This window comes from Antechinus flavipes, chromosome 4 (assembly GCF_016432865.1).
Source record: "Antechinus flavipes isolate AdamAnt ecotype Samford, QLD, Australia chromosome 4, AdamAnt_v2, whole genome shotgun sequence".
Lineage (NCBI taxonomy): Eukaryota > Metazoa > Chordata > Mammalia > Dasyuromorphia > Dasyuridae > Antechinus > Antechinus flavipes.
Window position 1 is genome coordinate 190,327,618 of NC_067401.1, and position 25,243 is coordinate 190,352,860.

At 43.3% G+C, this 25,243-nt stretch overlaps 3 protein-coding genes across 4 annotated transcripts; 2 read left to right on the top strand and 1 right to left on the bottom strand.

Annotated features, from left to right (window-relative positions):
• The first annotated feature begins 428 nt into the window (after positions 1-428).
• Positions 429-6,742, top strand: CFB (complement factor B). Its single transcript, XM_051996245.1, has 18 exons — positions 429-522; positions 809-1,039; positions 1,786-1,971; positions 2,118-2,291; positions 2,538-2,639; positions 2,792-2,928; positions 3,438-3,576; positions 3,803-3,934; positions 4,270-4,371; positions 4,476-4,613; positions 4,880-4,977; positions 5,093-5,210; positions 5,458-5,608; positions 5,725-5,801; positions 5,900-6,000; positions 6,090-6,222; positions 6,309-6,358; positions 6,538-6,742. The coding sequence occupies exons 1-18, from the start codon at positions 468-470 to the stop codon at positions 6,685-6,687; spliced, it is 2,274 nt and encodes a 757-aa protein (XP_051852205.1). The 5' UTR covers positions 429-467; the 3' UTR covers positions 6,688-6,742.
• A 74-nt stretch (positions 6,743-6,816) lies between these two features.
• Positions 6,817-14,273, bottom strand: NELFE (negative elongation factor complex member E). Of its 2 annotated transcripts, none has more exons than XM_051996254.1 (11): positions 14,158-14,273; positions 13,234-13,353; positions 12,824-12,893; positions 12,475-12,620; positions 10,677-10,751; positions 10,420-10,457; positions 9,923-10,284; positions 9,650-9,794; positions 9,365-9,419; positions 9,031-9,133; positions 6,817-7,011 (listed from the first exon to the last, which is right to left on the bottom strand). In XM_051996254.1, the coding sequence occupies exons 2-11, from the start codon at positions 13,306-13,308 to the stop codon at positions 6,914-6,916; spliced, it is 1,167 nt and encodes a 388-aa protein (XP_051852214.1). In that variant the 5' UTR covers positions 13,309-13,353; positions 14,158-14,273; the 3' UTR covers positions 6,817-6,913. The 2 variants fall into 2 exon arrangements, with proteins under 2 accessions (XP_051852214.1, XP_051852213.1); XM_051996253.1 differs by having other exon boundaries at positions 13,978-14,237.
• A 169-nt stretch (positions 14,274-14,442) lies between these two features.
• SKIC2 (SKI2 subunit of superkiller complex) lies at positions 14,443-25,206 on the top strand. Its single transcript, XM_051996243.1, has 28 exons — positions 14,443-14,548; positions 14,654-14,766; positions 16,135-16,244; positions 16,352-16,469; positions 16,549-16,663; positions 16,786-16,860; positions 16,964-17,017; positions 17,126-17,316; positions 17,430-17,558; positions 18,042-18,187; positions 18,535-18,681; positions 18,888-18,972; positions 19,232-19,338; positions 19,966-20,112; positions 20,197-20,293; positions 20,509-20,721; positions 20,830-20,940; positions 21,077-21,307; positions 21,956-22,093; positions 22,320-22,457; positions 22,598-22,702; positions 22,976-23,123; positions 23,240-23,366; positions 23,539-23,749; positions 23,932-24,042; positions 24,159-24,377; positions 24,654-24,794; positions 24,887-25,206. The coding sequence occupies exons 1-28, from the start codon at positions 14,527-14,529 to the stop codon at positions 25,085-25,087; spliced, it is 3,750 nt and encodes a 1,249-aa protein (XP_051852203.1). The 5' UTR covers positions 14,443-14,526; the 3' UTR covers positions 25,088-25,206.
• Positions 25,207-25,243: the final 37 nt, after the last annotated feature.

Consider the following 25,243-nt stretch of genomic DNA (forward strand, 5'->3'; position numbering starts at 1 on the left):
CTGGGATTTGGCTAAGAGCTCAGGGCTAGGGAATTTGAAACTCTGGATCCCAAACTCCTGGCAGTAAAGGGAGGGACACGTATAGTTTCAGTTCCTTGGCTGCCTATGAATAGGCCTCAAAACAAACACACACATACATTCCCCTTGGGCATTACCGAAAGTGATGCCAGGGGTGGGGCAAGCTGCAGGTGCCAGAAGAGATTGCATAAGGGGAAGTATAGGGGGTGGTGGTAAGGGGAGAACAGGAGCAATCTAGTTTGGGATTAGAGTTTGGACTTAAACATAGCTCTAGTCCCTGATAGATTTAGAGAGAGACAAACCCAACTTCCATCTTATCCCAAGACCCTTTCCCCTCAGTTTTTCTGTTCATAAATTCCCCATTTCTCTCACCTAGTCAGAACAAGGAAGCCATATATATATATATACATATATATATATATATATATATAGTTTCTATTCCCATAACTATGGAGAAAACATCGTGTTCCTGGTTCTGTGTCCTTCCCTTGTTCCTAAGTACGGGTAAGTTATTTGCCTTATCTCTCATTGGATTGCTGTTGCAGCAGAGTAGCTGAAGTATCTTGCCTTTCAAATCCTTTTAGTGTTCTTCCTGGATCCTGATGTCTCTTCAACTTACTAGTTCTGTCACTTTGGAAACATATATACAGAGAGAAAAAGAGAGACAGACAGACAGAAAGACAGAGAGAGAGGAGGAGGAGAAACATTTATATGTGTGTGTTTTCTGGATGCCAGTTTTCTTAGTTCTAAGATGAGGGGATTTGAAAATCCTATGATCCTTTCTCTCTAGGTGTGATCTCAGCACCATCTGAATCTTCTACTGCCCAACCATGTCCTTTGGAGGGAATAGAGATCTCAGGGGGCTCTTTTCAACTCCTCAAGAATGGGCAGTTCCTGGAATATGTGTGCCCATCTGGCTACTATCCATATCCTGTGAAGATACGTCAGTGCAAGCCATGGGGATCCTGGAGTACCCTTCAGACTCCAAATAAGAAGATAGTTAAAAAAGCTGAGTGCAAAGGTGAGGAGAGCTTGGGTGATGAGTGAGAGGGCTAGGGGTTAGGGTTAGGGTTGGGAGTAAAGTTAGGGCTGAGTTTAGGACTGAGGTTAGATTGAAGCTTAAAAGTTTGGGTAAAGTTTGGTGACATTAGGTTTAAGTTGAGGCTTGCCAATAGCTTGGTATTATTGCTTAGGATGTTTGCTTGAGATTGGTTCTGGACTACAGTCAGGTTCCATTTGAGTACCAATTTAGGGAAAGGCTAGGGCATATGCTTTGATTAAATAGGACACAGAGTTAGGTTAGAAAACTGGAGATAGCATGCTTTGGAATCCTAATAGCAATCCTGATCTTACCCCAAATAGTAAGCCCACTTTTAACCTCAGAGCACAAGATATCTTAAATAGACCTGGGTTAAATTCTGCCTCTAAAACTAGTTGTATGAGCTTGGGCAAAATCATTTTCTTCAACTATAAAACTGAATACTTGGTATTACTTATATCAGAGTTTTTGTGAGGAAAATTCTTTGCAAACCTTAGATTGCTATGTAGAGAGGAATTATCATGGTTTATTTCTCTTTTTAAGCTACTATAATAATAATTGAGGATCAGAATTGAATTAAGATTGAAGGAGGATTGTAGACATGTTTAGAGAATAAGATGATTCTATTCTTGAGATAAGGTCTGCAATAGCAAAGGGATCCCATCTGAGAATCTCTCCCCCTTCTACTCCCTACTGGCTTCTTCCCTTCTCTCCTTCTGCTCCTGAAGTAATCCAGTGCCCAGGCCCCGAAGACTTTGAAAATGGTGATTTCTGGCCTCGAAAACACTTCTACAACATAAGCGAACAGATTTTTTTCCAATGCTATGATGGGTATACTTTACATGGTTCTGCCAATCGTATCTGCCAACCATCTGGCCACTGGGATGGCTTTACAGCTATCTGTGATGATGGTGGTGAGTTCTCCCTTCCACAAAACTCTTCATCTTAGTTCCCTAGTTCTTTTGGTGATAGGATGGATCCCTGTCCCAAACATCATGTGGGCTCAGCCTTGTTTCCCATGTCACAGACTTGAGACCTTAATCTCCTTGAATTTCTGCAGCGGGGCACTGCCGAGATCCTGGCATCCCCATTGGTACAAGGAAGGCAGGCAGACAATACCGAATGGAAGATAGTGTAACCTACCACTGTGGCCAAGGGCTCACCTTACGGGGTTCCCAGAAGCGTACCTGCATGGAAGATGGATCCTGGAGTGGCACAGAGCCCTCTTGCCAAGGTGCTTCCTAAACCCTGTCTCATCTAACATTTACCCCGAATTTATTCAGACCCTATTATTTATAGCCCTGAACCATCTATAGCCACTCCTGCTCTTAATCCAAAATATACTGGTCTTAATCCTCTGTCTGATTTTTTTCCTCCCCTTCTAAGCCCTTCCTAGGACAATTTCTCTTCTACAATTTCACCTGCTTCCTCTATTCCTAGAATATAGTCACTTCCTCATTCACCATTTTTTACCTTAAAGACTCCTTCATGTATGATACCTCAGAGGAGGTGTTTGCTGCCTTCATATCCTCCCTGACAGAGACCATTGAAGGGGCTGATGCAGAAAATGGACATAACCCAGGTAAGTGTTGTGTGTTGTGTGTGTGTGTGTGTATAACAGGAACTGGGCTGGGGGCAGTTTTTGGGATCCAAGGAGAGCATGTGAACCTAGGGACAAGGGGAGGTGGGACATACTGGGGTAGTGGTTTTCAAGCATTTTTGTTTTCCTCCCAGGAGAGCAGCAGAAGCGGAAGATTGTCTTAGACCCCTCAGGATCTATGAATATGTATCTAGTGCTAGATGCATCAGATAGCATTGGCAAGAACAACTTTACAGGAGCCAAAAAGTGTTTTACCAGTCTCATTGAAAAGGTGATGACTAGTAGCCTGCTCCTCCTTGGGTAGCCCATGACTAATCCTAAATCAACAAACATTTACTAAGCATTAAGAAATCTTTGTAACAGGAGAGAAATTTTGGATAAGGCTCAGTTCCTGCCATCATGGAGCTTAGTTTCCTGGTGGGAGAGATGGTTTTAATAACAACGTGAAACAGTGCATTAAAAGAGGCCCAAAACAAAGTATTGTGTGTAGTCAGACAGGGAAGATTCTTCTTGATTTATATTGATGAGGAAAGGGTTCATAGAAGAAGTGGCAACAAAACTGGACTTTTAAAGAATAGAAGTGTTCTCAACCTGCCCATACCTTTTTTCTCTCCCCTCATTCCATCATGCCACCTATTCCTAGATTCTCCCAAATTCTGCTGGCTTTAAGACCTCCTGTTCCTGAATCACCATGGGTGCTCCACATCCTGGCTAACCCACCCAGTAGATTTCTCTTCCTATCACTTTTGAGCCATCCCAGCATCTTCTTTCTTTTGCTAGGTGGCAAGTTATGGGGTGAAGCCACGATATGCAGTGGTGACCTATGCCACGGAGGCCAAAGCGGTGGTCAAATTATCAGATGAGCAAAGCAGTGATGCAGACTGGGTCACCCAACAGCTGGAAAAGATCCAATATACAGGTCTACTCAGTAGAACCTTGGGGGTTGGAGATGTTCCTATGGGGGCTCAGAAGAAATTAGCAACCATTACAGTGAGATCAGGAAGTCATATATGTAAATGGTTGGGTAGAGGGCATGGGGAAGAGACAGGCTATCAGGTAGGGGAGAAGGAGAGGATATTTAAAGATGTCAAGAGGTTGACCAGAGGGTTGAGGGGAGGGGATAATGACCTTGTTCCTCCCTGCAGACCACCAGTTGAAGTCAGGAACAAACACAAAACGGGCGTTGATGTTGCTGTATGAGATGATGATCCTACAAGAATCCAAAAATGACATTAACTGGAATAAAACACGTCATGTGATCGTGCTTATGACTGATGGTTAGAGGAAACTTCTCCATGGAAGTCTCCAGCCCTTCCATTTTTCTTAAACCTTAGATTCTGTGGACCCTCAGGTTATGTGACCCTCCAGCCCTCCTGAGTAATTCCCCAACTCTTTGGCCACTTTCCAATCCCCTCTGAATGATTCCTTTTGGCTTTATGACCACCCCTGGACTTTTACTTCTCTTACCAATTAAAGAAGTCTAAAAGGACTCGTCTCCCAATGCTGCCATTTCTCTTTCCGTCAGCTCTTGATGGAAATCTTAGCTGGCACATCTGAGTCTGCCTTGTGACTATTTTGAGAACACAATCCCCATTTTCTTCAATATATGCAGGAAATTACAACATGGGAGGAGACCCTGTGGCAGCTATTGAGCAAATCCGAGAGTTTCTGGATATTGGAAAGAACCGTAAAAACCCAAGAGAAAATTATCTGGGTAAGTAGTTAGGCTTCTTTGAACAGTTAAAGACCCTGATGTCTAAACAGATTTTGCTCCTTTCAGAGATTCAGGAGGTTCTCAAACTTTGCTTTCATTCTTAGATGTCTATGTATTTGGGATTGGGCCTTTGGTGGACCAGGAGAAGATCAATGCTTTGGCTTCAAAAAAGGATGGGGAAAGGCATGTGTTCAAGGTTAAGGACATGGAAGACCTGGAGCATGTCTTCTCCTTGATGATTGGTAGGAGCCTGGAAGAGGGTGGTACTACACAATGATGTTAAGAATCTCAGGATCACTATACTTTCCAGCACCTCTATTTAATTCCAGAGATTCTGATGTCTAATCTCCTTTTATCCTAATGAAACCAAATTTTCCTTCTGTTGCAATTGTTCATTCTCTTTCCAGTCCCTATAACAGAATAGGACATTAACATCCTTACCAGCATGAATTCATCTTCATCCAGGGAGCTAGTAGGCAACAATTCCCTAGTTTTCTTTCTCCCTTAGATGAAAGCAACACTCTGGGTCTGTGTGGAATAGCATGGGGACATCAGAAAGGTGGAAAATATGAAAGACAACCCTGGCATGTTGCCATTAATGTCATTGTGAGTGCTTGAGGATGGATTGGAGAAGTGGGGGAAACATGAACAGGTTATTAAGGCATATTTATAGCTAAGGGATATGACACCTCTCTTCTATCCCACCCAATTTTGTTTACAGCGGCCTTCTGCAGGAAAGGAGACATGTAAGGGGGCTGTTGTGTCAGAATACTTTGTGCTAACGGCTGCTCACTGTTTCAATGTGGATGACCAAGCCCATTCCATTAAGGTCGATGCAGGTAGGGCAGTTCTGGTTCCCTAAGACTCTAGTTTTTAATTTTCCTCATTCTAACTTCTCAATAAAATATTTCTGACCATGGGAATTTCCTAATCACTTTTATACCCACCTGAATACCACCTCCCCATTCCTCACCCACTTCTGTTACTCTTGATCAGAGATTGGAAAAGTCAGGACAGAATTGTAAACTAGGGCCAAAGCAGCAGTTCTGAGATAACTTCCTGTTTGCTATTTCCTCTTCATTCCAGGTGGTATACAGAACAGGCAGGTGGATGCTGTCTATTTCCATCCCAATTATGACATCAATAAGAAAAAAGCTGAAGGAATTCCTGAATTCTATGACTATGACATTGCCCTTGTCAAGCTCAAGAAGAAGTTCATATTCTCAAAAGACCTCAGGTCAGAATCCTTGGGTCAAGAACAAGAATGGGCATTGATGGCTAGTGCCTACAGTGGAGCACTGGTCCTGAATAGCATGATAGTCACTTGACTCAGGCTCTCTCTCTCCTCCACAGACCCATCTGTCTTCCCTGCACAGAGGCAACAAACCGTGCTTTAAGGCTTCCATTGTCAACCACATGTCAACAACAGGGTGAGATAAAAAAGGCTAAATAAGGCATCAAAAGATGAAAGGGGCCAACAGATGGATGTGTAACAGAGAAGATTTGAGGTTTTTTTTTTCATCACCAGAAAAAGAGCTGCTCCCTGAGAAGAATGTCAAAGCCCTGTTTGTGTTTGAAGACAAGAATAACCTGTTACAAAAAGAAGTTTACATAAAGAATGGAGAGATGGTGAGGAGGAGGTGGGAGAAAACCCTGCAGGAGAATCCTTAAATTTCTTCTCCCACAAAACCTATCTCCTTTTATTGTGGCCCACACAGAAAGCCAGTTGTGAGGGAGATGCCCGAAAGGCCCAAGGCTATGAGAAGATTAAGCAGGTCTCTGATGTGGTAACTCCCCGATTTCTCTGCACTGGGGGAAACCAACCTTATGCTGACCCCAACACTTGTAAAGGCAAGAAAACTTCCTCTTCCAGCACCTTTTTCTCCAAAATGTGATCATTTTCTATAAGCTTATAATTTGCCCCTTTCTCCCTACAGGAGATTCTGGTGGTCCACTTATTATTCACAAGAAAAGTCGATTCATTCAAGTAAGTCTTTCTTTTCTGTTCCACCTTAAGAGGCAAAGTGGCCTCCTGAGTCTACAAATTAGCATAGTGGCTCAGTTCTAGTGGGTAAGAAAGATTCTGCGAAGGTTCTGCAAAATCTTCTTGAAATTTCCAATGGGTGGCCAAATGGTCAACATATCCTTCCCCTAACTTTTCCCTAGGTGGGTGTGATTAGCTGGGGTGTAGAAGATGTCTGCAAGCATCCCAACAGAATCCCTCCCCCTCATGCTCGTGACTTCCACATCAACCTCTTCCAAGTATTGCCTTGGCTTCAGGAGAAACTGAAGGACGAGGATCTAGGATTCTTGTGAAAGATTTTCAACATGTCTGTGAAAATTAAAAAATTAAAACAAGGAGCTACAATCATTCTTGTGTATGATCTCTTTGTGTATAGGGCTGAAAAATTCTTGACAGCCAAAGAAATTCAGAAACTAAGAAGGTTAACTGAATATCCACTTCAGTGGGTTTTTACTAAAACCTGGAGGGGAGGAGGGGAGAAAGGGAAGGAGGGATTTCTTCCCTCCCTCTTTCAGCTGCCTAGAACCCATCCACAAGGTTTTCTTTATAGACATCATCATTGTAGACAATCTGGGTCCTCTTGTCCCGATGACAGCCTTTAGGGCTGCTTTGTACAGCTAGAGAGAAAGAAGAGAATATGTCAAAAATATTAATTAAAAAAAACCAAAAAACAAACCTAGTCAGAACTCATCCTTAGTTTGAAGCAATGTTGGTCTTCAGTTCTTTTTTTTCCTCTTTGGAATCTGCAACTTCACACAGACTTCTGGGAATGTAAGCCCTTCTACATTAATCTACTCTGGACTGCCTTCCTGCCATTCTCAAGCCCATGAGTGGCCAACTCAGGTTCTGGAAGCCTCAAGTTCTGAGTGAAGCTCTTGAAACTTAAGTGAAGGAAAGAAGTGGAAAAAACTGCCATTTTGAATTATATTGTAAAAGCAATTTGTGTCTACAATGATTTTAGAAAGTAAAGACAGTGTTAACAAATACTTAACTTCTATCAGTACAACAATAGGGTTATTAAAATTCTGAAAGGAAGTTGCATTCTTTTGTCAATGACATTGATGAATTTTCCTTCTTACCTTTGATAAATTTGGTTGATATTCCCCTCTCTTTCCTTTCCTCTCTCCCTCACCATGAAAAAATTTCCTATTATTTAGCTATAAAGTTGGGAAATTGATTAATTTATTCATCTTAAAGTGATAGAGGCAGATGCAGCAGCAATATAAACAAATCTCTTCCAAGGTAATAAGTCAATTTATTTCAAAATATTCTTAAAGTTCTTAACCTTTTCTAAACACATTCTGAGAACAATTTGACATACTATCCTTACTTTTGTGTACTACCGCTTCCTTCCTTTAGAATACAGAGGGAGAAAAATCCCTTCTCCTAAAGTTACTTCCTTTCAGCCAATGCCCTAAAGATAACAGTTCTTCCCAACTCCTGGGAAACTGCATTCTCATATATCCTCCTTCGAATCTCTTTAATTCTTCCTCCACTTTCAAATATGCTTATTTACCTACATTCTGAAAAAACAAAACAAGAAACAAACCTCCAGGCCCTTTGTTTGATGCTGGCTTAATTCTTTAATTAATATCTTGTTCCTTTCCTTTTCAATGCTAAGTCTTTCAATTGATTGGTTTCCAACTAAGTAAGTACTGACACTTCCTTACTATTCATTCTCTTCCCTATGACAGCTGACTTTTACTCACCAGTTCATGAAAATTGCTCCCTCAAAGTTCACCAACAAATGCATGAAGAGTACTAGAGTAGGAGTGAGATAATGTTGGTTCTGCTATGTAATTTGGGGCAAATCATTTGACCTCTTAGGACCTCATTTTCCCCATCTGTAAAATGAGGATGTTGGCCTAGATCATCTCTAAATCCTATGACTATGATTTAATGATATACTATAAACTAGGACAGTTACTATAAACTGGTCTTTTCCTAGTTTTCACTTTCTGGGGCAAAGTGACACTCTAGATTATACTCTCCCTTCCCAACTTCCTGAAACTTGACTTTCATGACTATCTCTGGCTATCTCTCTCTTTTCTATTCCCCTCCCTCTCCTACATTTTGGGAGGAAATGAAGGGGAAAAATGACTAGATAATCCTCAAGGCTCAGTTCCTGATTTTTTGCTCATCTCTATAGCTTTACTGATGAATTGATCTCTCATAACTTCAATTATTTTCTATGTTACAATTATTTTTTATGTAACTTTCATCCACATCCTTAACATCTGAGTTCCAGGCTCCTATATACATAGAGGGCATTTAACATCTGAAAGTCCTGCTATCACCTCAAAAATCAACATATCTAAAATGTAACATCTACTTCTCTAACAAAATAGCCTCCTGAATCCAACTTTCCTATTTTTCCAAGTTATTTAGGCTAGAATTTTCCCTATGAATAGACACTTCCTTCTCTGACAGCCCCCAATCCCCGCTTCACACTTCTATGTCCAACTCAATTTTGTTAATTCTTTCCAAAAATCTTGAGTTCATCTTCTTTCCTTTCCCTCTCCATGACTACTAACCTTGTCCTGGCCCTTATCTCATTCTAGTGAATCTACAGTTATGCAGAAAAGGAAGATGAAGTGGTGGATTACTGTGGAGTTGAGCTGGAAATGTATTCTTACCAAGGGAGCCCCAGACAGAATTGCCGGTGGCAGCATCTAGCATAGGCTGCTTACGAGCGATGCTAACCTTGAGTTGCACAGATTCTACCTTGGTCCCATTGAGCTGTGAGTGGAGAGACCAGTAGTGGTAGAAAGTTAAGAACAAATTAGAGAGGATCTATTTGCATCAGATACATTCTATGAACATAATGTAGGGAATTAAGATTGAGAATGAGGAAGAGACTATGATGTTGGGAAGGTACTCACAATTTACACTCTCCCATGCCCAATATTTTATGGGGGAAATAACAGGAAGAGGAGAAGGGACAAAGGGAATCTATTTAAGAATTCTGACCTCGGCTATTGCCTGATCCGCTGATTCCATCTTCTCATACGTGACAAAGGCACAGCTGGGTGAGGATGGAAAACAGCATCATTCCTAGGGCCCACATCTTTTTTGGCCACTTCCTCCCCCTATTTCTTCTACCAAGCCCAATATAAGTTTCCCCTCCCTACACCCTTCCAATCTTCTGTCTCTGCTTTGGCCCATGAGAACTTTTACTCCCTTATATTTTTTCCTAGGAGCAAAAATAGCTTACTGAGCCTCTCCTTTTACCTTCCTCTTCCAAACCCTCCTTACTTTCGGGGTGGGTCCATGGAGAGGTCAATGATGTTCCCAAAGGGTGAGAAGGCTTCACGAAGGAGAGTGGGTGTCATATCTGTTCCAGATACATACAATGTGTTTCCCTTACGTGGACCTCGATACTCAGGAAATGAATCAGACCCTGTAAGGCCAGAGATCATATTTAGGATCAGGGATTATAATCCAATCAATCTTTAACTGGAAAGGTCATTGTAGACCCTACTCAAATATTCTCAGAAACTTCCTATCCCCTAAACTCATGTCATTTACTTCGGAAAGGGCCCTCTCGTTCACGGTCTCGGTCCTTGTCCCTGTCCCGGTCTCGGTCTCTATCCCGGTCTCGGTCCCTGTCCCGGTCTCGATCACGTTCTCTGTCCCGGTCCCGATCCTTGTCCCGATCACGATCTCTGTCTCGATCTCGATCCCGGTCTCTATCCCTATCCCGATCCCGGTTCCTCTCATGGCTGCAATCTCGACTTCGGCTTCGGGGTGGGGAGACAGAAGAGGGGGGACCACTTCGTTCCTCATAACCCCAATCAAAGCTTCGGGGAGGGCCATCTCCACTCCCTGGACCTTCTGATTCTTCCCCATCTGGTCCTAGCTCCCGAAGTCGATCACTGGATGACACAAAGCTGTAAAAGTATACAAAAATATTATAAGGTCCTTTTACCCCATTCCCTCCTTCTGAAGTATGTGTATCCTCCCCTTTCAAATCCTGGTTCCTTCCAGTCCAAGCATGGCTCCAGGAACCCTATTCCATCTCTAACCTCTCATATAGAGATTTCCTCTGGGGCCGTCTGGATGACTAGATGAAAGAAAACAAAGAATAACATGAAGAATAGCCAAGTTAATACCCAGAATCAGATACCCTGTTGCCTCATTCATTTTTCTTTCTCCTCTTACTTTGCCCAATATATTCCCACTACAACTATCCCTTATCCCCTATGCTCCCCTTCCTTCCATTTCCCCACCTTGCCTCCAAATGCTTTTTTAAGCACAGGAAGTCTTGTAATTTCCACATTACCTCCTGCAAATCATCATCAGCTGAGATGCTTCGCTGAAATGGCTGAAAAGTAGGGGCTAGGCCCTTCTCTGGATCCTAAGGATAACAAAGTGGAATTAGGATGCTCTATCCAATTGGCCAAAGCTTTCCCGCCTCTTTAAAAAAACAAAACAAAACTGATGATTCCCCTTTTCTTTTAGTTCCTCCCCAAACAGGGCATATGTGAAAAAGAAATGCCCCTATACATTTCTAATTTCCTCAGATAATTGACTAATCATTCATTAATATGCTCTGGGTTTTTGTGACAATATTGTCTTAGTTTTGCTCCTACATTATTACTACTATTTCTCAGTCTTCTTCACTCATTTATTATCCTTTATCATGTCCCTTAACTTTGGGTGTACTCCAAAGTATTGTCCTGTGTTCTCTTCTCTTATTCCTCCTACTCATTTGATGAGTTTTTTAGCTCCCAAATGACTTAATAATAATTTCTACGCTGATAATTTCAAGAACTATATTCAACATTTTTATTCCTCCAATCTTAAATCAATTGCTTATTGGAAATTTTGAACTATATGTCCTTTAGGTATATCCCATGCAACAAATCCAAAACAGAACTTATATATATTTTCCCCAAAACCATCCTCCAAACTTTCTCATCTCTACTGAAGTCACCAATATTTTTGTCACCTATGTTCACAAACTGTAGCATTATCTTTGATTTCGTACTCCACAAATACTAAATCTTGTCTATACCTCAACAAAATGTTTTGGGTAGTTTCCTTTTTACTCACATGACTATAGCCCTAGTTTTTAAAGCTGTCCTCACCTATTGCCTAAATTACTGCAATAACCTCTTAAGTCTTTCTTTCTGAAGTCTTTCCCTTCTCCAATCTTTCCACATTAGAGCGATTTCCTAAAATGGAGGTATGACGATGTCATTTTCCATTTCAATAAATTAGCCATTGGATAATGGCTCCCTACTGCTTTTAGGACTAAATATAAAATCCTTCATTTGGCATTTAAAATCTTTTATAACCAGGTCCCAACATAGCTTTCCATCTTTATATAATCATTCTGATTCCTACATTAGGAGGGCAACCCAGACTAACCTCCTTTACCCATCTTGGTGCTTTTTTTTCACTAGCTATTTCCTATGTATTGGTATCATCCCCTAATTTCCTCCTTAACTTATCTAAGAATTCCTTGTTTATTTCAAACCTCAGTTCAAGGACCACCTTTTTACATGAAACTTTTCTTGATCCACTCAAGCTGTCAGTCTTCCTCTGCCCCAAATTACTCTATACTTATAATATATACATACTATTTCCCCCAAGATTAAGGGCATTTGTGTTTTTGTATATCAATGCCTAACACTGGGCCTGATACCCAGTAAGCATTTAATGCTTTTTGATTAATGAAATTACCCAAACCTTTCTTGAGGATATTTTAAATTTGGCTTGTACCACCTCTCAGGTGTAGTTCCATGAATATAATATCTTTGATAGAAAGTAATTTTAAATCACAAGGGACCTTAAAAAAAAAAATCATCTGGTCTGATTTCCTTATGAGAAAACTGGGGCCCATAGAAAGTGAATTTCCTAAAGGTTTCTTCCTAAAATTGTTTTCTTCCATCCTCAAGAAAGCCCTCCTTTTCTCAATTCAATTCAAATGCTTATTGGGTATTTACTAGATAGACAAAGCTGTTCTAGTCCTTTAAGAAGATATAAAAATGAATGAGATACCATCCCCATTCTAATGGCCCTCAGCATGGTAAATTAAGATTGGACTCACCTATTCTTTCTTTGATTCCACTTACCTTCAATTTCCCCTCCAGAGTCCGTGATCGCTTGAAGCCAGAATTTTTGGTTTCAGCTTTAATGGCACTAATGGCTCCTGATTTTACCAGCTGTTTAGCCTGCTCTGTTGCTGTGGCTGTGTCTACCACAGGTTGCTCTGATAGAGCTAATTAAGGAAAAACACAGAAAGTATTAAGTGGAAATAATAATCTTGTCTAACTTGTGGGAGAAGTCCTTTTAGGTCCCAATTCTTTTTTCCAGTATACTGCTGGAATTCCAACCAAAATCCATCTCCCCTCCTCCACTTCTCTCATCCCTTGTAATAACAGCACTTAACCCATTAATAACAGCACTTAACCCATTACTCACAGCGTTTGATGCCCCCCTGGCTGGCTGTGCTACTATTACTTTGCTTCTTAAGAGCCAATAATGCTTTTTTCTAGAGAGGATAGGGAAATAAAAAAGAAAAAGGAGTTAATGGAGGCTTTTTCTCACTTTAAGATTTTATGATCTCTTATTTGGAGAATTTCTCATAAATTTCACTTAAAGTAATTTCTGATAAGAACTACTAAAATCACAATGTCTTGTGGTTGGGCAAGGTGACATAAGGTGATACTGGGTTCACAAGTCATACGTATACCAAGGGTGTTGTTGCTTATCAAGAGGTACCAAATTTAATGGTGGTGGGAAGATGGTTATTCTTACAGTAATGAGCCCAAGAAAAGAGTTTGGGATACAAGCCTATGCTTTTCTTCTGTTCACTCTGCTTGTTTGCTTACCTTTTTCTTGAGTTTGCTGAATTTCTTCTGCAAAGTTTCTTCCTCCTCACTCAGTCCTGGGGGCAGCACCAACATGTCAGCTCCCAGTTCTGAGCCAGGTCTGGCTCTCCAGAGACGCAACTGGAAAGCAAAACAACATATCCAAGGGAAGTATCTTTTATCCATCGATGGATACCACAACCTTAGGGCCTATGGTATCTGAGACATATCCATTAACCATGGCCTGCTCTGTCCTCTCTTTGTGGCTTTCATGCGTGCCATCCCTGGACTCCAAAGGAGAGAACCCTGGGACAGCCAAGTCATAGAGTCCCAAAACAAAGAACTTCGAAGGCCACCTGCTCTGACTCTCATCTACTCTAGATGTGATGAAACAGATTCTCAAAAGAGAAGTGGCTTGTTTGAGGTGGCAAAGCCACAGGACTAGGACCCAAGTTATGTTTGAATTCCAGCACAAAATCATTTTGGAGGAGGACGCTCTTCAGTTAGAATGTAAGCGATATGATGTTGCCCTAGAGATTTAAAAAAATCTCTTTTTTGCCTCCATCTTCCTCCCCCTATTCTTAGTTGGTAGGGCATTCTCAAGGCAAATCAACTTATTAAGAGCTTACTATGAGCCAGGAACTGTGTTAAACGTCGGGAGTACGACGAATAGCAAAAACTTTTCCTGCCCTCAAGGGGCGTGAGTTTATTAGGTGAAACAATATACAAATGCTCTCTCCTGGAATATCCCCAACCCTCACGTACATCGTTACTATGGCAACAGTGCTCGAACTCGGGCCACTCGAAGGTGGTGATCATAGCAACAACAGGGGTTTCCGAACGTCCGGGGTTCGAGCTGGAATTCCCGCCATGTCACCATAGCAACGAGAAAGGAAGACATAAAGAGCCGTAGGCCGAAGAGATGGAGAGAGGGAGGGTTCTCACCAGAAAAGGGAGACGTTATCTCCTTTACACGGTCCACCGCAGCAATTCCCTCTGCCCTCTCGGGAAGACCAGACGGGCGCAGAGTGATGACGTTTAGGGGAGGGATCTGGAACTGGTAGGCTCTGTAACCTAGGCGGCCGGAGGGGAAGGCACTTCCCTTTAGGCCTTGCGCCATTTCCGGCACTGTTTCTTTTCTACACTCTTCCCCACTACCTGCCTTGTTTCTCGGCCTGAAGCCATTTCCGCCCTTCTCTCTTATGACGTCAATCACGCAGGACGCGGCAACTTCCGCCATGCCAGGGGCGGGACTTCCAGAGCTTCGGTCTTCTAAGCACTTCCGGCTTCGCGAAGACTGTGGGAAGCTGCGTTATGCTGGAGACGGAGCGTCTGGGTAAGGGATGAGGCAGAATAGGGGCCGGGAGCGAGGGTAACCTTTGCCCTTTGCCCTAAGTCTGCATCTTTGCCCTCTCTCCTTACTAGTCTTTTTGTTTCTCAGTACTGCCCCCTCGGGGGCCCCTGGATTTGCCTTTCTGTGCGCTGGAGCTCGGATGCACTGGGCGCTGGGAGCTTCTGAGCCAGCCTCAGGTCTCGGATTCGCCCGCCGGCACCGTGAGTGAGCCCTGAATCCCCGAGGGCTTCCACTCACCCCGATCCAGAATAAAGCAGTTTTTCTCCTTTCCCGCAATACTTTATGGTTTAGTGTAAGGGAAAGATCCTGGGCTTGCAGTCAGCAGGTACTGCATCCTTCCAGTGCTGTCACCCCCTGTGGAACCCTGGATCGAGCTCTTTTGTCGAGAGTTGGGGAGGGGGGACGGGTTTGAGGTGGGAAGAGAGCCTTGTCCACGCTCTTCTTGGGCCGCAGTTTCCTTCTCTGTAAAATGAGGCTAATCATCGTTTTCCTGATTTCATGGGGGAGGGAAGAATGGTGTATGGTTAAGATGAGAAAATAAGGAAATGTGTCATTGTCGTTTTTAACAATGTATTCACAATGACAGCAATCCTTTTCAACAGTTATTCATTGACTCTCAATTCTTATGCCCACTTCTGTGTATTACTAAAAGATGTGAAGAAAGGGGGGCCGCTTGGTGGCGCAGTGCAAGCAGCCCTGAAGTCAGGAGGACCTGAGTTCAAATGGGACCTCAGACACTTAACACTTTACACGTCCTAGCTGTGTGACCGTGGGCAAGTCACTTAACCTCAACTGTCTGAGCAAAAAAAAGTCTGGAAAAAATTTAATTCAATTTAGTATGATTTTGAGTGCCATTTTATATTGGAAGTGGGATGTGAGGATCTTGTTCTGCAGATTCCTTGAAGCCTTTGGCTGGAGTCAGGACCATTTTATTTAATCTTTCAATTTCCTCTAGCACTTAAGTGTGTAGATAAAAACACTCTTTAATAATTGAAAAGATTTGAGGAGTTTCTAACTTCATTGTCTGAATTGAGGGATTAACCTCCTTTTTACCTACTTTTTGGTCTTGTCTCCTTTTCTTTCCCTAAAGTTTATGCCATTGCTTTTAATCTGCTTCCTTGCTGCTGCTGATTTTTCTCCTCAGCACTTATATCTCATACATTTACACTTATGTATCAATATGTCATCTTATCAGTAAACTAGCTAACTTTTTGAAAGGAAGGCTGGGGAGGGAAAGGAAATAAGCATTTATACGACACTAATTATGTGCCAGGCACTGTCTTTACAAATATATTTTGGTGTAATACAGTCTGAAAGCAAGACTGTCTTTTATTTTTCTACGTTCCCGTTAGTGCTTATCATAGTGTTAAACATGTAGCTGAAGAAGTACTTATCAATGTATGCCTTTCCTTTGACTCTGTTATTCTTAACTCTTGACTCCTGTATCTCCTTGACCTGTCTTCATTTAATAAGGAACCTTAATCTGTCTTCTTTCTCTCCTGAGCAATTTATTCGCTACCTACCACTCTGTTTCCCATTCTGTGTTTGTCTTTCTTTCATTTTTCCAGCTCTCTCATGGGCTACCACCCTGTGCCCCAGAACTGCAAGGAGAGACTGAGCAGTTGTTTCTGTCATCCCCTGAATGGCTGCCCCTGCATGGTGTGGAACGTGTGGCCTGGTGAGAAGGGCTCTAAGAACTTTTGTTTTTGAGAAAAGGAGGGGCTAAGATGGGAGTGAGGCATGACGGTAGTGGGAAGACTGATTTGTTTCTTATGGTCTCTTAAGGAAATGGCAGAGAAAGACAGATCCCTGGTCTCTCCTGGGGCTGCCAGGAGCACCTGTCCCATCAGATCTGCAGGCTCAAAGACACCCAACCACCGGCAGAGTCCTGGGCTACAGAGAGGTGAAGGGCATCTCCAAAGACGTAAAACAGAGAATAAGAGATGGATTTAGCTTCATTGTGTCACTGTATTCTCTTTCAGGTCCTATTGGAGGACACAAACCTCTCAGCCACAACTTCCCTGTCTCTACGCCGGCCCCCAGGACCCTCATCCCAGGCTTTATGGGGCAACCCAACACACTATCCATTTTGGCCAGGTGATATTGAGGAGAGAGAATGGGGAACAGAGTGAAGAGAAGGCTCCTATGTCCTAAGGAAGCTAGGAGGAAGCTATTTCATATATACTAACTCATTTTTTTTCTGTTTCCCTTCTTCCCAGGTGGGATGGATGAACCTACCATAGCAGATCTGAGCATTTGTGGGGACTCTGAGGAAGAGATTGACTTTGAGAAAGGTGAAGGGGGGACTAAAAGAACAGATTGAATTCTGATTAAAAATTGGAGATGGGAGGAGGATGTGGTCTCTTACCACAGTCACATTCCACTGTCATTTTTCAGATCTCCTTACCATTCCTCCAGGCTTCAAGAAAGGTGTAGGATTCACTCCAAAGAGTAAGAATTTTCTCTGGTGGGATAGAAGGGAGAAGAAAAGATGTTAGAAGAAACAGAAAGGGAAATAGTGACTGTACCTCTATTTCTCTTGCCTCTGCATCTTGCCAGATAACTCAACCCCTGCTTCTGGCCTCCTCAGTCTTAGCCATCTTCTCGAACCACTGGAACTTGGTGGAGGGGAGGAGGAGGAAGAAGAGACTTCAGGAAGATTGGGAGGTCCTGGAGGGGACAGTGTTACAGCCTCCACTTCTGAGCTCCCACTGGTTCATGCTAGTAGCCTGGAGGATTTAGTCCTAAAGGTAGATAGCTTATAGATGGATGGATAACTTGGTATGTTCTGCTGGGGTCTGAGCAGTAGGGTGGGATGGGATGGAGTCCAGGATAGTCTGATTCTTTTTCCCTTACTTTCTAGGATGCATCAGCCCCCTTGTCACCTCCAGAACCTCCAAAGCCCCCAGTCTTGGAACAGTGGGCTATTCCTGTGGATATTACTTCACCTGTGGGAGATTTCTACCGGCTTATCCCCCAACCTGCCTTCCAGGTCATGAATCTCATCTTTTCTACTCCCCTCTCTCCAGTGCCATGATCCATATTCTCTGCTTATCTCATTCCAGTCCCTTCCTGATAGGTAAGATTCATGACTTGTCCTATTCCAGACTACGAGAGGTATACAGATAACATAAGAACTACCACTCACCTCAGCCTTCCTGGCACAGGATGCTGTAACTCTTATGTACCTCCCCTGGGACATTCTCTCTTACTCACAAAGGAAATAGTGTGTGATAGGGAGGGGCTGTACTAGGGATAAAGTTGGGGTAAGGAGATCTACCTCCAGATTTACCTCAATATTTGTAGCTATTTCCCCCTTCTTTTCTCTACTTATTCTCTCTGGAATGATTATAAAGTTATGAGTCATTTTGTTTTATTTTGTATCATTTTATTAAAGAATATTTCTACCTCTTCCCTTCCTTACCCACTGGATCATTCTCACACTCTCTCTACCCTGTATCTGTCCTTCTCACAGTGGCCGTTTGAACCAGATGTATTTCAGAAACAGGCTATTCTGCACCTGGAGAGACATGACTCTGTATTTGTTGCTGCTCACACATCTGCAGGAAAGACTGTTGTGGCTGAATATGCCATTGCCCTTGCCCAGAAACATATGACCCGGTATGGGGGTGGGAAGAGGGTAATCCTGATTTTATCCTTAACTTGTCCTTACCAGTCCAGCCCTCTTCCAACTCAATGCCTAGGACACAAGGAGGAGTTGAGGGAAGCCTGTGGGAGAAAATGATGACATGGAGAGGAACAGGAGAGAAAGAAAGAGACAAGAAAAGAGAGGCAATGAGGACAGATTAAAATGGTTTAGAAATTACCAGAGTTATTTTAGAAGGGCATTCTGAAGGGGCAAATGGTGAAGCCAGTTTGGTAGAATGTGTGGGGTGGACCGGGAGGAGGAAGAGGAAAGTAGGTCTGAGCTCAGGAGTGAAAGTTCAGGATTCCTCCTCCTTCTCCAGTACCATCTATACATCACCTATCAAGGCCCTGAGTAATCAGAAATTTAGAGATTTCCGAAACACCTTTGGTGATGTGGGACTCCTCACAGGGGATGTCCAGCTACATCCTGAAGCTTCCTGCCTCATTATGACCACAGAGATCCTTCGGTGAGTGGACTAATGTCTTGGGATTGAGGGTCCATCTTGAATTGAAGTCTTTGGTGTATTGCATACATGTCTGGGATCTAAGGGGGAATGATTTAAAATTAAAATTTAAAGTAGGAATCACAAGGGTGTTAAGTTATTAGTTTGAGAAAAAGAAGTTCCAAGTATGTTTAAATCTGTTTGTATTCCTTCCCATCCTTTTCACCTAGCTCCATGCTGTATAGTGGCTCAGATGTGATTCGAGACCTCGAATGGGTGATATTTGATGAGGTCCATTACATCAATGATGCTGAGGTGAGGAGAATGCAGCTCATTAGCATTAGTAACTGACCTTTGGACCTTTCAATCCTTCCCTGTTTGTACACATCTTCACTTCCACTCCCAACTTTATTACCAAAAAAGTCCTTATCACATAGCTTTCTTTGAAGATAAAAGGGAAGGTCACAGGAAGAACAGGAATTATGGCCAGATGGGGTAGTGAATGTTAGCATGTATGTATCTATCTTTATACTTGTTTGTGATATTTCTGCGTCCTTGATCTTGCTGTGACTAGAGAGGAGTAGTATGGGAAGAAGTCCTCATCATGCTTCCTGATCATGTTTCCATCATTCTCCTCAGTGCTACTGTGCCCAATGCCCTTGAATTTGCAGATTGGATTGGGTAAGGATCAGAGACAAACACAAAATTTGAGTTTTATGTGATATGTTCTGGGGAAGAGGCAGTTAGTTCTATTATTCCATATCTTTGGAGAGGATAGACTGACATTAATAGTTAGGAGAGGAGTATAACTCTAAGGAGTAGGTGGTGGTAGTGATGCTGATATTTTCCTTCAGTTATCCTTCTTGATCAGAGATTTTCAATAAAGTTGTTTAGGCATATGGAATTCTCATGGTAACTATTCCTTGGTCCTGCTCCTTTGTCCAATGTAGATTCTTTGGGGAAAAGAATGGAAGAAGGATGTGATTTTGGAGGCAAGGAGAGTGAATGATGGGATAATGGTGAAAGAGTCATATCATTATAATTTTAGAGTTAGAGAGGACCACAGAAGCCATCTAGTCCAATTCCTTCATCTTACAGATGCAAATATTGAGGCCCATAAAGTTGAATACATTACAAGGTGTCACCACATTCTCACCTTCAGGAAGTTTTTCCCAAAGTATTTTCTAGAAGTCCTTACATAAAAGCATAGAAATAGTCACAGCCAGAGATGGGATTAAAAGTTGGACAGTGAGATGGAAGGGCAGTTCCACAATATAATGATCTCTGATCTTTGTCCCTCTCCCACAGGAGGCTGAAGCGTCGGCATCTCTATGTGATCAGCACAGCTGCCCGACCAGTTCCCTTGGAACATTTTCTGTTCACTGGGAATAGTCCAAAAACCCAAGGAGAGCTCTTTCTGCTTCTGGATTCCCGAGGAGTTTTTCACACTAAGGGGTGAATTGGGGAAGGGAGCAAGGAGTAAGCCATGGTTGGGAAGGCCTGAACACCTGGGGCTTTATCTCCATCTGTTTGTCTTAGATACTATGCAGCTGTGGAGGCCAAGAAAGAAAGGACTAGCAAACATGCACAGACCTTTGGGGCAAAGCAGCCAATGCACCAAGGTGGTCCTGGACAGGTGAGTTCTGAGATGGGATCTACAGAAATGGATTCATTGCTTAACTCTATCCCTTTCTTTCCAACTGTTTTTTTCTTGTTATCTAACCCCTTTTTTCTAAGGACCCCATTAATCTAGTTGCCAGCTTTTCCCCTTTTAATACCTGTTGGAGCCTTAGAATCTAAACCTAGTTCTTTTTGGTCCCAGACTCTGGCCCTCTTTTCTTTTCTTGCCAGGACCGAGGCATATACCTGTCCCTCTTGGCCTCCCTACGGAGCCGTGCCCAGCTCCCTGTGGTTGTGTTCACCTTCTCCCGGGGCCGCTGTGATGAGCAAGCATCAGGCCTCAGCTCCCTTGATCTTACCACCAGCTCTGAGAAGAGTGAGATCCACCTCTTCCTGCAGCGATGCCTTGCACGACTTCGAGGCTCCGACCGCCAGCTACCTCAGGTATCTGAGGCCTGCGGGAAGGGAAGGTTGGAGGTCAACAAGATAAAAGATACATTAGGCTTTGAGTACTTCATGACTCCATAATGACACCCAAATTTTTGCTCAAAGGTACTGCATATGTCAGAACTCCTTCGCCGGGGTCTAGGTGTACACCACAGCGGTATATTGCCCATTCTCAAGGAGATCGTGGAAATGCTCTTCAGTCGTGGTTTGGTCAAGGTAGGATAGTAGAAAGAACTTGGGTTGAAGGGGATATAGTTAGCTCTGAGAAAGTGTCCAAACTTAGGAAAGTCAGATGTGGTATCTTGGAAGGCCAAGAGAGAGCTGCTTCTAATTGCTTAATCCTTTTCCCCAGGTCCTATTTGCTACAGAAACCTTTGCCATGGGTGTGAACATGCCAGCACGGACTGTGGTGTTTGATTCTATGCGCAAGCATGATGGTGCAACTTTCCGTGACTTGCTCCCTGGGGAATATGTACAGATGGCAGGGCGGGCAGGGCGTCGTGGTCTGGACCCTACAGGTACTGTCATCCTACTCTGTAAGGGACGTGTGCCTGAGATGGCTGATCTGCATAGGATGATGTTGGTGAGTTACTCTAGAGTGGGAAGATTCCCTTGACTCTCAGCTCCAATGCTGTGATTACCATTAATTCTTTGTTCTCTCTAATTATATAACTTTTTGTATCTGTTCTAATCTTTTTTTTCTTCTCTCCCAACTTTTGTAAGTGAACATCTCAGAGACCTCTCTCCTATTTCTGTTTTGTTTCTTACAAAATTTTGGTTTTTTCCATTATAAACAGTCAGAGCTGGAAGGGATTTTAAATCATCCAGTCCTACACAGATCCTAGTTTCTTAAACTATGGTTTATGACCTCATATAGATTGCCATAACTGAATATGGGGATTGTGAAATTATGCTTTATTATCAGTATATGTTTGACTTGTATATCCATTTCGTATACCTATATGCCTGGGGTCACAAAAATTTCTTGAGTGAAAAGAGGTTGCAAGTGGAAACAATTTAAATCCCTGTTCTTAATGAAGAAATTGAGACCCAGAGAAGGCAGTAATTTATTTACGTGTACATAGCTGTTAGTAAAGCTGAATTAGACTCTATCTCTCAATGAGAAGGGATTCAGCTAAGATAGGAAAAATATTTTTGATTCTGGAGAGGGGAATGGAAGAATTCTTTCCATTTCCTTCTTCCTTCTCTGATTCCTATCCCTGATCCCCAGGGAAAGCCTTCCCAGCTACAGTCCCAATTTCGCCTCACATATACAATGATTCTTAACTTGCTCCGGGTCGATGCCCTCAGAGTGGAAGATATGATGAAGAGAAGCTTTTCTGAGTTCCCTTCAAGAAAGGACAGCAAGGTGTATATGCATGCATGAGTGTGCACATTTGTGTGTTTTGGTGGGTGTTTGGGGAACATGTCTGGATTCCTAGAAGAACGACCTAGGAGTTGGTGGACTAGATCAGATCCTCAAGGAAAACATACCTGGGATTTGGGAGTAGTCCAGTACTTGGTGATCACACAAATCTGATTCTTAAGCTTCCTGAAGCTTCATACTAGTTCCTGTCTCCTCCAAACTCTTACAGGCACATGAGCAGACTTTGGCAGAATTGACAAAGAGACTTGGGGACCTAGAGGAGCCAGATACCTCAGGGCAGCTTGTTGATCTTCCTGAGTATTACAGCTGGGGGGAAGAGCTGACAGAGACTCGAGGCCTAATCCAGGTGATGGGGAAAATAGGGAAATGGGGAGGGTAGGGACAGACAGAATGCTGCTGCCAGCTTACTTACCAGGGGAATGATCTAGGGCAATGAGAAAACACTCCTTTTTATTCCTCAGTCCCTCCTCTGACATTTTTTTCCAGCGACGGATCATGGAATCAGTGAATGGGCTGAAATCTCTGTCAGTGGGAAGAGTGGTAGTGGTTAAGAATCAGGAGCATCGAAATGCACTTGGAGTGATCTTGCAGGTAAGGGAAAGTGGGCTTGGAATCCCTGGACTGAGAGATTGGTAAATTCCTTCCTGTTTTCTCTAACTTAAACTCAATTACATTGATTTGGGGAGGGTGACTTCTACTTTCAAATCCTTCCAGGTTCTCATTCATGTCCTTCATCCATTTTTAATACCACGCTTCCCCTTGGGAATTTGATTTAATTTAGAATCAAGTTGCATCTCTTGTCCAGGTCAGGTGAGATTAGAGGAAGATAAATGTGACCTGAGTAATGCTGCTTTTCTCTCCCAGGTCTCCTCAGATACCACAAACCGAGTTTTCACAACCTTGATTCTCTGTGAGAAGCAGCCCCTTGAGGGGCCACTGCCTGGCAGTTCCAGATCCCTTGATGTCCCCTATCCTGATGATTTAGTGGGTCACAAGCTATTCCTGCCTGAAGGTAAGAACTGGGTGGGAAGTGGGGCAGACACTTGGATTAGGGATGGGGTCCCATCCCCAGGAACAGGATGCCTGGGCCCCAGGACAGCAATTTGATTCTGCTATTCTGTCCTACAGGGCCTTGTGATCATACTGTGGCAAAACTTCAGCCAAATGACATCATTGCTATTACAACAAAGATGCTACGGGTGAATGGGGAGCGAATTTTGGAGGATTTTAGCAAGAGGCAGCAGCCAAGATTCAAGTTAGTAGCTTTGGGTGAGAAGGGATAGTTTGATGAATTGGGGGAAAAACTACCACCTTGGAAAGAAGTTATTATAGGGTGGTGATCCATTGGGTGGTGATAGTGTATGAATGTTTGCCTACTCTGGGCAAAGGAGGTTTCAGAGAAAAAACATTTTTTGTTTTTCTCTCAGGAAGGACCCTCCCTCTCCATTGGTGACCTCTGCTGTTCAGGAGATGCTCCGATTGGCTCAGGCACACCCAGCGGGGCCCCCCACCCTGGATCCGGTCAATGACTTACAACTGAAGGAAGTGTTAGTAGTTGAGGGTGGGCTTCGTGCTCGGAAGCTAGAGGAATTGATTCGAGGTGCCCAGTGTGTGCACAGTCCCAGGTTTCCAGCCCAGGTGAGACCACTCGTTATCTGAATTCCCAGAGGAGGTGTTTCTTTACCTAGTCTTTTTGCCAATATGTAGTAATGGAATGATAAGAGAGAGAGGGGTACAATCTGTACTTTGACTCTTTCCCCTAAGTTGGAAAAGGTATAGGGCACCAATGTTATCCCTCCTCTTGCATCTTCTTTCTCTAGTACCTGAGACTGCAGGAACGTGTGCAGATCCAGAAGGAGATGGAAAGATTACGGTTTCTACTTTCAGACCAGTCATTGCTCCTGCTGCCAGAGTATCATCAGCGAGTGGAGGTAGGAAGGAACTGGATGCCTAATGCTGAGGCTACGGGGGTTCAGGAAGAAAGCTAGAATAGCCAGATAACCGAGTCCTGTGCTCTTATGTCAATGTCATCCCCTTCCTCACCCAGATCCTGAGGACATTGGGCTACGTGGATGGGGCAGGGACCGTGAAACTGGCAGGAAGGGTGGCATGTGCCATGAGTAGTCATGAACTGCTTCTGACAGAGCTCATGTTTGACAATGCACTGAGTGCCCTTCGGCCAGAAGAGATTGCTGCTCTGCTATCTGGCCTTGTCTGCCAAAGTCCTGGAGATCCTGGAGACCAATTGCCAAGCACTCTTAAACAGGTGAGGGACACACCACTCACCATCACCCAACTTCTACCTCCCCTCCATTTCATATATGCCTCTGAATTTCCCCTGGGAATCCTGGACCATCATTTTCCTTCATTTCAGAAGAGCTTCACACATCTCCAAGAAGACTGTCCTGGTGAAAGCCATCTCTATTCTTCTAACACAGTTCTATTATTAGATTGAGTTTTCTCTTCCTTATATGATAGACACTTTTTCTGTTTACTCTAAGAACATGAGGTGTATGGTCTGCCCTTTCTTCAACCTTTTCAGGGCATAGAGCGTGTCAAGGATGTGGCCCGGCGGATTGGTGAGGTTCAAGTATCCTGTGGCCTAAACCAGACTGTGGAAGAGTTTGTGGGAGAACTACACTTTGGGCTGGTAGAAGTTGTCTATGAGTGGGCACGAGGCATGGTGAGTTCCTTAGGGATAGGGAAAAAAAAGGGAAACAACTATCTGAACCTCAGGGAGAGCCAGAAGTTTTAACCCTTTTCATTTTTTTGTAGCCTTTCTCTGAGCTGGCAGGGCTATCAGGGACCCCAGAAGGTCTGATTGTCAGATGTATCCAGCGCCTGGCAGAGATGTGTCGTTCATTGCGAGGGGCTGCCCGGCTGGTAGGAGAACCTGTGCTAGGTGCTAAGATGGAGGCAGCTGCCACAATGCTCCGTCGTGACATAGTTTTTGCTGCCAGTCTCTATACCCAGTGACCCTTCTGTAGTTCATACCCTACTGGTTTCTCCATGGTTCTTTACCAAAGAACGGGCCATGGAAGAACCAATTTCTTTTTAAAAATTAATAAAGCAGCAAAGCATGCTAATGTGTATTAGCCTGGGGGTAGAGTGTTTCTTTCTGAATTGGCAATC

Coding starts and splice junctions, on each gene's coding strand:
- CFB (XM_051996245.1), top strand. CDS start 468: ATGGAGAAAACATCGTGTTCCTGGTTCTGTGTCCTTCCCTTGTTCCTA. Junction 2,292..2,537: donor CACAGAGCCCTCTTGCCAAG/GTGCTTCCTAAA, acceptor TTTACCTTAAAG/ACTCCTTCATGTATGATACC. Junction 5,609..5,724: donor ATATTCTCAAAAGACCTCAG/GTCAGAATCCTT, acceptor TCTCCTCCACAG/ACCCATCTGTCTTCCCTGCA.
- NELFE (XM_051996253.1), bottom strand. CDS start 14,031: ATGATCACCACCTTCGAGTGGCCCGAGTTCGAGCACTGTTGCCATAGT. Junction 13,354..13,977: donor ACTGTTGCCATAGTAACGAT/GTACGTGAGGGT, acceptor TTTGCTTTCCAG/TTGCGTCTCTGGAGAGCCAG. Junction 9,795..9,922: donor ACGAGAGGGCCCTTTCCGAA/GTAAATGACATG, acceptor CTGGCCTTACAG/GGTCTGATTCATTTCCTGAG.
- SKIC2 (XM_051996243.1), top strand. CDS start 14,527: ATGCTGGAGACGGAGCGTCTGG. Junction 19,339..19,965: donor GAATTTGCAGATTGGATTGG/GTAAGGATCAGA, acceptor CCTCTCCCACAG/GAGGCTGAAGCGTCGGCATC. Junction 20,113..20,196: donor GGAGTTTTTCACACTAAGGG/GTGAATTGGGGA, acceptor TGTTTGTCTTAG/ATACTATGCAGCTGTGGAGG.